At 61.1% G+C, this 8,313-nt stretch overlaps 1 protein-coding gene across 1 annotated transcript; it reads right to left on the bottom strand.

Moving 5' to 3' along the window:
• Window positions 1-49: 49 nt before the first annotated feature.
• On the bottom strand, window positions 50-6,656 carry HIPK4 (homeodomain interacting protein kinase 4). The gene is made up of 4 exons (XM_004710332.1): window positions 6,192-6,656; window positions 3,546-3,902; window positions 785-1,648; window positions 50-211 (listed from the first exon to the last, which is right to left on the bottom strand). Exons 1-4 carry the CDS (start codon window positions 6,654-6,656, stop codon window positions 50-52), a joined length of 1,848 nt encoding a protein of 615 aa, XP_004710389.1.
• Between the last annotated feature and the right edge of the window lie 1,657 nt (window positions 6,657-8,313).

The raw sequence follows: 8,313 nt of genomic DNA, 5'->3' as shown, positions 1-8,313 counted from the left end.
GCTGCCCCAGCCAGTGCCGCCCCTGTGATGGGCAGGGGTGGGGTCACCCTCAATGGTGCCCGCCAACGTGCTGTAGAAAACTGGTTGCCCGGGGGTGGCGGGCTGGCAGGCCCTGAGCCCGTGGCACCCTGACACCCTCCAGGCTCCAGTCCGGGTCACTCAGCCACTCCTCAGGACAGCTGCTGGCGTCAAAGAGCTCTGCGACCGGCCTCTGGGGAGGAGAAGGGAGGGCATCAGCTCCCCTTCCCAGCCCACTCTGGGTCCTCTCCTGAGGATGGTTTTATATGTTTGGAACCCTCATTGCCTCCTGGGGTGAACTAGTGTGTGCTGAGACCGTGATGTGTCCTGGGGTTTGGTGAGTGTGTGCTGAGCCTTGTCATATCCTTACAGTGTAGGTGTGTGCTGAGCCTTTAGTCCTGAGTGTGGGATAGTGTGTGCTGAGCTTTAACCCTGAGTGGGATAGTGTGTGCTGAGCCTTAGTCCTGAGTGTGGGATAGTGTGTGCTGAGCTTTAACCCTGAGTGGGCTAGTGTGTGCTGAGCCTTTAGTCCTGAGTGTGGGATAGTGTGTGCTGAGCCTTAGTCCTGAGTGTGGGATAGTGTGTGCTGAGCCTTAGTCCTTAGAGGGGCTTAGTATGAGCTGAGTCTCTGCACATCCTGAATATGGGTTAGTGTGTTAGCCCTGAGCCAGCAGCTAGTACAATGGAGGTGAGAGACAAGGCTTACTTAACAGTGTCCCCCTTCCTGGGACACTGAGGGAGACACCCGGCTGGCCACCTGGCATACCTCCGCGTCCATGGCCAGCTCCTTGATGGTGGGCCCATCGCCGTCCCGCTGCGGGATGGTGGGCGGCTCGGCGGAGGTCCCTCGGTGCTCACCCTCCTCCCAGCCACCACCCCGGCAGGGCGCCTCATCCTCGGGCGAGGCGTGGCTCAGCCGGATGAGGTTGCTGAAGTTGGAGTCGGACTTGGAGCCTGCGGGCAGCTTGCGGGCCTTGTGGCGGCCTGCCAGCCGGCTGCCATAAAAAGCCAGGATGGGCTCAGGCCCTGAGTCGGGCACCCGCCGCCCAGGGCCAGCTGCCTTGAGCGGGGCCAGCACATCAGAGACCACGTCCACGCGGCTCTCGCCCCACAGCCCCCGGCCAGGCTCCTGCAGGCTCAGGTCGTCCAGCTGGTCGATGGCCCTTTGCACGCCCGGTGCCTTCTCCTCACAGAAGAAGGGCCCGCTGCCCGACGCGCTGCCCAGGCCCACGACCGCCGCCACCGCCTCCTCCTCCTCCTCGGCTAGTGGGTAGAAGGGGGGCCCATCGGCCCCGGTGGCCCCGGCGGGAGCCGGCAGCTTGCCCTCCACCTGCAGCGAGAGCCGGTAGCTGCGTAGCGAGAGCTGGTAGTAGCGCGTGGCCTCGTGGGCGCTGCGCAGCTGCTGCATGGACACGAAAGGGTGGCACAGGGCTGCGCTGGGGCTGATGCGTTCGTGCGACTCCCACGTCAGCATGCGCTTGATCAGCTCCACCATGCTCCTCAGGTCTGCGTGCTCGGCCAGCGCCTCCCGGTCTGGGAAGGTCAGCCGGCTGGCCGTCACGCCGCCGTTCACCGTCTCGATCTGGTCCAGCGACTTCAGCATGTACTTGCGGCGTTCCAGCGGGCGCACCTGACGGGGCACAGGGGGGCCTGGGATTGCCACCTCCTCCCTTCCTGCTGGGGTCCCCCACAGGGGACCCCCTGCCCGCCACACTGGACCCTAAGCTCTCTTGCCATCATGAAGCCTGTATACTTTTGGTCCTCCTGTGGCCTAGCCCTGGGTTACATGCTGGTCTGCAAACCACTAGGTCAGCAGTTCGAAACCACCAATCGCTTCTCAGGGTAAAGAGGAGGCTTGCACTCCCGTAGAGAGGCATAGTCTTAGAAACCTACAGGGACGATCCTACAGGGTCGCTTTGAGTTGGCCTCCATTCAATGGCAGTGAGCCTGGTGTTTTGGTGGGCTAGCCCAAGGAGCCCTGGTGGCGTAGTGGGTTACATGTTGGGCTGCTAGCCACAAGGTCAGCAGTTCTAAACCACCAGCCGCTCCTTGGGAGAAAGAGGAGGCTTTCTGCTCCTGGAAAGATTGACCACCTCGGAAACATACAGGGAGTGCTCTACTCTGCCGGTAGGGTGACTCTGTGTCGGAATCCAGTTGATGGTGGGGAATGTGGTTTCGGTTAGCGCTCCCTGGTTGGGACAGAGTCCACACACCTGATCTGCCCTGGATCTGCCTTGGAGCGGGGAGGGCCATGCCTCTCTAGTCTAAGCCGGAGCCCTGCTGCTGCAGGACGCAAGAGCACCGGGCCGTTCTTCAGCCTTCCAGTGGTGTCTCCCAGGCCCCTCTCTCACTGACCTCTCACCAGACCCCTCCCCAGAGCCCCTGCCAGCAGTGAGTGGAGGGCTGCCCCAAACGCCTGGAGGAGTCCAGTCCAGTTCCCTTTTGGCTATGGTGCCCCTGATCCCAGAGCTCCCAGACCTGGGCCTGAGGCCACCCTCAGGCCCTTGTTGCTGCACTTGAGAGTGATACAGAGCAGCTGCCCGCCCCACCCCCACCCCCACCGGTCTTCCCTGCTGTCTAACTCAGAGCCCTCCTGCTGCATACGTGTGATGACAGCAGCCATGATGGTAGCAGAGATGCTGCCTTAAACCTCCACTCCCATCTGGGGTCTCATTCGGATCCCATTTCTATGGCAGTTCTCACACTCCGCCTGCGCCCGCACTGTATCTCTGGGGTGAGACCCAGATCCCTCTGATGCCAAGTCCCAAAAGCCCACTGCCACCAGGTCCACTCAGATTCAGAGCCACCCTCTGTAGCATTTCCAAGGTGGTATGTCTTTCTGGAAACAGATAGCCTAGCCTCTCTCCCGAGGAGCGGCTAGTGGGTTTGAACCACTGACCTGCAGCTATCAGTCTGCTTCCCCGACGGCACCACCAGGGCTCTTGGCTACGGTGGCCCCTATGATAAGGTGACCAGATTTTAACATTGGTAAAGCGGGACACCATTGATAAAACTCATATCCTGGCGAAATAGCCATATGGTAGCAGAAAACCGTATACCCTAGCTTATCGTGCATTCTTTCCAAAAATGGGGACTTGTTCAAAAAGCCGCGGGACGCAGGAAAAATGGTTAAAAATCAGGACGGTCCCGCCCAAAGCGGGACGTCTGGTCACCTTACCCTATGGGGGAGGTCCCCCTCTCCACCTGACCCCCTAGTCCCTGAAGTCTCACTCAGATCTGTCTTGCTAAAACAGACCCTGGGCTGAGCCTCAAATCTGCAGCCCCTCTTTCCATCCCACCTAGCTCTCTCGGAAACCCACAGGGGCAGGCCCACCCTATCCTGTAGGGTCGCTGTGGTCAGAATTGGCTCGATGGCAGGGAGGGAGTGAGCAGGCTCTCTCTGGCTGTGACGGCCCCTACCGCTGACCTCTACCCACCCCACCCCCAGCCTCCCGTCCTCCCAGAGGTTTTTCTCCAGGTGGCAGCCCCCACCATGCTGACTGCCTTCACCCCACCTTCCTCCCTACCTTGGTCTCTGCCAGGTAGTCAGCGGAGGACTTGAGCTGCCAGGGGCTGGTGGCATCGGGGTGGGGGTTGCGCTTGAAGAAGTGGTGGGCCTTTCGGGCGGCGTGCAGCAGGTGGGCCTTGGGCAGGCCCTGGGTCTCGCAGATGTAGCGCACCTGGTCGTACTCGTTGTTGCCGGGATAGAGGGGCCAGCCGAGGTGCAGCTCGGCCATCACGCAGCCCAGGGACCACACGTCCACCTTCTCGCAGAAGGGCAGCCCTAGCAGGATCTCGGGGGCCCGGTAGAAGCGGGACTGGATGTAGGGCTCTTTCACGTAGCGCACCTCACTGAAGATGCTGGCCGAGCCGAAATCGATCACCTGTGGGTGGGCCATGGGGCAGTCAGACATCCGGGCCGCCCTGCTCTCTCTCACCAATGTCCTCCTGCACCTGCCGCTTGCCTCAGTCTGTTTCTGAGTCTCTCTCTGTCTCCTCTGACCTCTGTCTTGTGTCTTATGCCTCCGTACGAGGAAGGTCAGCCAGGGCTCCCTCTCTCACCTCACGCCCTGTCTGTCCATTCACAAATCTGACTGGCCCCAGTCGACGCCTCACCTGACCCACAGGTCTGGTTCCTGCCACCAGGGTCCTCCTGCCTACACGAATGGGAGGGGGCTGTCTCCCCGCCCCCAGTCAATCCTGTGCACACAACTGGAGTGAGCTAGCGTGCCCCTCACAGCTCGGCCTTCCCTGCTCAGCCCCTCTCATGACTTTAAGCACCTCTGGCGATCAACACCAAGGGCCCTGGTGGTGCTGCAGGTTAGGCATTGGGCAGTCAGTCGCAGGATCACTGCTCAGACAAAAGAGGGAACTGCCTGCTCCGTAAGGACGGACCTTTTAGAGGACCGCTCCGAGTCAGCAGGGACTCGGTGGCAGTGGGTGGGGTGGTGACTTAAGCCAAGGCCCCACCCCTGCCCTGCTCCACCAGAGCTAGAGCCTGGGAAACTGCCAATCAGAATGAGCAAATGTTTATCAAACCAAAGGCAAGCGCACTGGCCTCCAATTGGTTCTGGCTCAGAGCAGCCCTCCAGGGAGTTTCTGAGAAGAAATATTTAACGGAAAGCAAACAGCCTCATCTTTCTCTCCACGGAGCAGCGGGTGGGTTTGAACCGCCAACCTCTTGGTTAGCAGCCTGATGAGTAACCTACAGCGCCACTGGGGCTCCTTCCTCTAGTCATAATGTTCCCAACAGAGGAAACAGTGCTGGCGCCTCTCAGGGATGGAGCGAGGTGTTCATGAATGAGTGAGAGCGTGACCAGTGAGTGCGGAGTGTGTACCCTGTGAGTCTCGTCTTTCTCTTGTTTATATCACTCTCTTGCTCGTTCTTTGCCACTGCCTCTTCGAGTCTCTGGCAGACAGCGAGCTCCCCCATCTCCACCCTCTAGACGGCTCAGTGCCCTGGAAGCCCAGGTCCTGTCGTCACTGCCCAGCTGGGCGGCACCTGAGTGATTGGAAGCCTTTATGCCTCCCTCCCTCCCCACTGCACCCCTGGTCCCCGTCTCCTCTTTCCATCCAGCCTCCCTCCCTCCGCGTCCATTTGTGGGAGGTAGTAGGATAGGCTCTGAGGCTGGACTTCTGGGGCTGCAGTCCTGGGGGCCGCTGAGTGACCTCCAGGTGCCCAGCATTTGCTCTTTCCACAAACGCAGCAGCAGCAGCAGCAGCCATGGCTCAGCCCTGTCTCTTCTATCTCCCGGACAGAGCCCTCTGTCTCTTTCTGACAGATGTCCATTCTGCACTGACTGCAGGCCCACACCAGGAGGTATGGGGGGGTGGGGGTGGCAGTGCCCGAGATGGCCGGCCCCCAGCCTGCCCTCAGGATGCTCCTAGTTCACACCAGCACCCCCGCCCCCTGCCAACGACGACACAGACCTCTTAGCAGAAGGAGGGTCCCGGCAGAACCAAGGGAGACGTGGGGTGACTGGGAAGAGGGGGGCCCAGCGTGGGTGGGGACAGTCAGGGAGGTCTTGTGGAGGAGGTGGTCTTCGAGGAAGATCCTGGGGGAGGGGGTGTGGGCAGCAGGAGCAGGCTGACTAGCAAAGGCCTGGCGGTGGAAGTGCCCGGTGCCCAAAGCAGAGGGCCCTGACTGTCCCACCCCCTCCTCCTTCCCTGCTGCTTTTGTCTCCTTCTTCCACAGCCGTGGCTCTCTGCCCTCCAGCCAATTCTGACTCGCGGTGACCCTATCAGTCTGCCTGGAACGGCCCCTGTGGGTTTCTGAGACTGTCGATCTTTACAGGAGCAGACGGCCTCCTCTCTCTCCTGAGGAGTAGCGGGAGGTCCAGATGGCTGACCTCGTGTGGCTCCCAGGGCAGCACATCACCACTGCACCCCGGGGCTCCTCTCCCACGTCACAGCAGACTCCTTCCTCTTGGGAACTCTGGACCGTCCGTCCCATGGGGAAGACTAGGCCAGAGGGGCCGAGACTGGACGGAGACAAGGACAGAGAGTCCAGGGGGCCAGGACAGAGTGCAACGGGGGGTGATGGAAAATGAGGAGCGTTGGGAAGACCCGGAGTTGGGGCAAGGAAGCCCCCTCTCTCCCTCCCCGGCCCTCCCCCCAGTGCTAGGAGACGGCCAGGAGTGGGCAGCTAGGAGGGGCCCGGAGGAGGGGCTCACCTTGACCCTGAAGGGACAGCGGGTCTGGTCCACCAACATGATGTTCTCGGGCTTGAGGTCGGCGTGGATGATGGCCAGCTCCTTGAGGCGGGCCAGGGCTCGGAGGACCTGCAGGGTGACGGTCCGGATGTGGCGGGCAGGGAGGGGCGCGAAGTTGTTCTCCTTCTGGAACTCGAAGAGGTTCTGCTCCAGCAACTCGAAGACCAGGTAGAACTTGAGGGCGTCGTGGAAGAACTCGAGGAAGCGGATGACGTGGGCCTCCTCGGGGTCCAGGCCCCGCATGCAGCCCAGCAGCTTCAGCTCGTTCTTGATGATGCGGTTCCGGTAGGCGTCGTTCTTCAGGATCTTGATGGCCACCATCTCGCCCGTGCTCCGGCGCCAGCCCTTGGCCACCTCCCCGAAGGTGCCCTTGCCCAGGACCTCGATGATGTCATAGCAGTCGGTCTCGGACTGGATGGTGGCCATGGTGTCCCGGAGGCCGGCCCCTGCCCTGCCGCTGACCCCCCACAACGGGCTCTGTCGCCTAGGCCTCCTGCCCCGTCGCCCCCACTGCCGCCGCCGCCACCGCTGCCTCAGCTGGCCCCAAGGCCCCCCCAGCGGGGGGAATAGAACGGCGCTCGTGCCTCCTCGTGGGAAGTTCGCCCCCACCTCCCTGGCAGCCCCCTACCCCCTCGGCCACACGGCGAGTCTGACAGAGGCCACACCCCTCCCCCGAAGCCCTAGCTTGGGACAAGGGGGCCTGGACCACCCCCTGAATGGGCTCCAGCGTTGCTGAGTGGCTCTGGTTCTGTTGTCGGAGACCTGGCTGGAATGGGGGGCGGGGTGCTGGACCGAGGTCCCCTCCCCCACCCAGTGGCGGAACCCTGGGGAAGCCACCAGGGGAAGGGGTCGATGGAGAGAGGTGGCCAATTGCAGACCTCGGGCATACAGGTAGCAGGGATTGCCTGCAGCCAAGTGAGGACAGGCAGGTTTTCCTGGCTAACGAGGTGCAGGGACAGAGGCCGGGGAGCATCTTTGTATGTTGGTTTGTGCCCCAAAGACACCTGCCGCAGCTAGTGGCCACCATGGTGTGACTGGCAGGGCCAGGCTACACAAGGTCGTACGTGCCAGGCAGAGGCGTCTGGGCTTCATTCCGAGGGCACTGAGGAATCGTGGAAGAGCTCCGAGAGAGGGAGGGCGTGTCAGATAGCCACTCTGTGAAGAAGTTGCAGGGGATGAGAATGCAGACCCCGAGGTGGGAAGGAGGCTGGGGTGGGAGCATGTGGACGAGACATTGGCATACAGGCTGCAGGGACTGGTGGGCTGGGGGCAGGGGTGGGGCGTCATCCAGGACGAGGTGCCGGGCTCCAGTTTGTGTGAAGATTAATTGGTCCGTGATGGTGAGGACCCGGACAAGGCCAGTGTGCAGGTTTAGGAAGACGATGCTGAGATCGGAGTAGGGAACCTAACACCAATACATTTAACCGTACGTCGAATGCGTCCCCAACCAAACTCAACTTCCACGGAGCCTGTAGGACAGAATAGAACTGCTCCTGAGCGCTTCTGAGGCTGCCAGGACTATATACCTCTAGGAGAGCAGAAAGCCTCATCTCTCTCCCGTGGGGTGGCTGGTAGATTCAAACCCCTGACCTTGCAGTTAGCCCAGACTCCTGGAGGTGCTTCACAATGATTCGTGTTGGGTCCTTTTTTACTGGAGCAGACAGCCTCTCCTTTCTCCCTCGGAGAACCTGGTGGGTTTGAACTGCAGACACTGCAGCCAGTAGACCAATGCTTACCAGACAGCGCCACCAGGCCTCTAAGCCTCCCAAACCCAAAGCCACAAGGACAGAGCAGAACTGCCCCTGTGGGCTTCCGAGACAGGAACGGTTCATGGGAGTAGAAATCCTCATCTTGTTCCCTCGACTGAATCCGTGCAGCATATGCAGTAAGTATGAACCAGAAGGGCCTCCTCAGGTTGGATAATCTTAATAGTTCCATGTTATGGAATGGAACATCACTCAGGGAAAACTTTCTCCCGCTCCAAAGGAGCCCTGGTGGTGCTGTGGGTGGGGCACTGGGCTGCAAGGGCAGGCGTTCAAACCCACCAGCAGGCTCAGAGGAGAAAGATGAGGCTGTGTGCTGC

This window comes from Echinops telfairi, unplaced genomic scaffold (assembly GCF_000313985.2).
Source record: "Echinops telfairi isolate 266 unplaced genomic scaffold, ASM31398v2 ScPeMD7_655;HRSCAF=1070, whole genome shotgun sequence".
NCBI lineage: Eukaryota > Metazoa > Chordata > Mammalia > Afrosoricida > Tenrecidae > Echinops > Echinops telfairi.
Note: the sequence above shows the minus strand (reverse complement) of the source record. Positions and strands in the feature narration are given on the sequence as shown.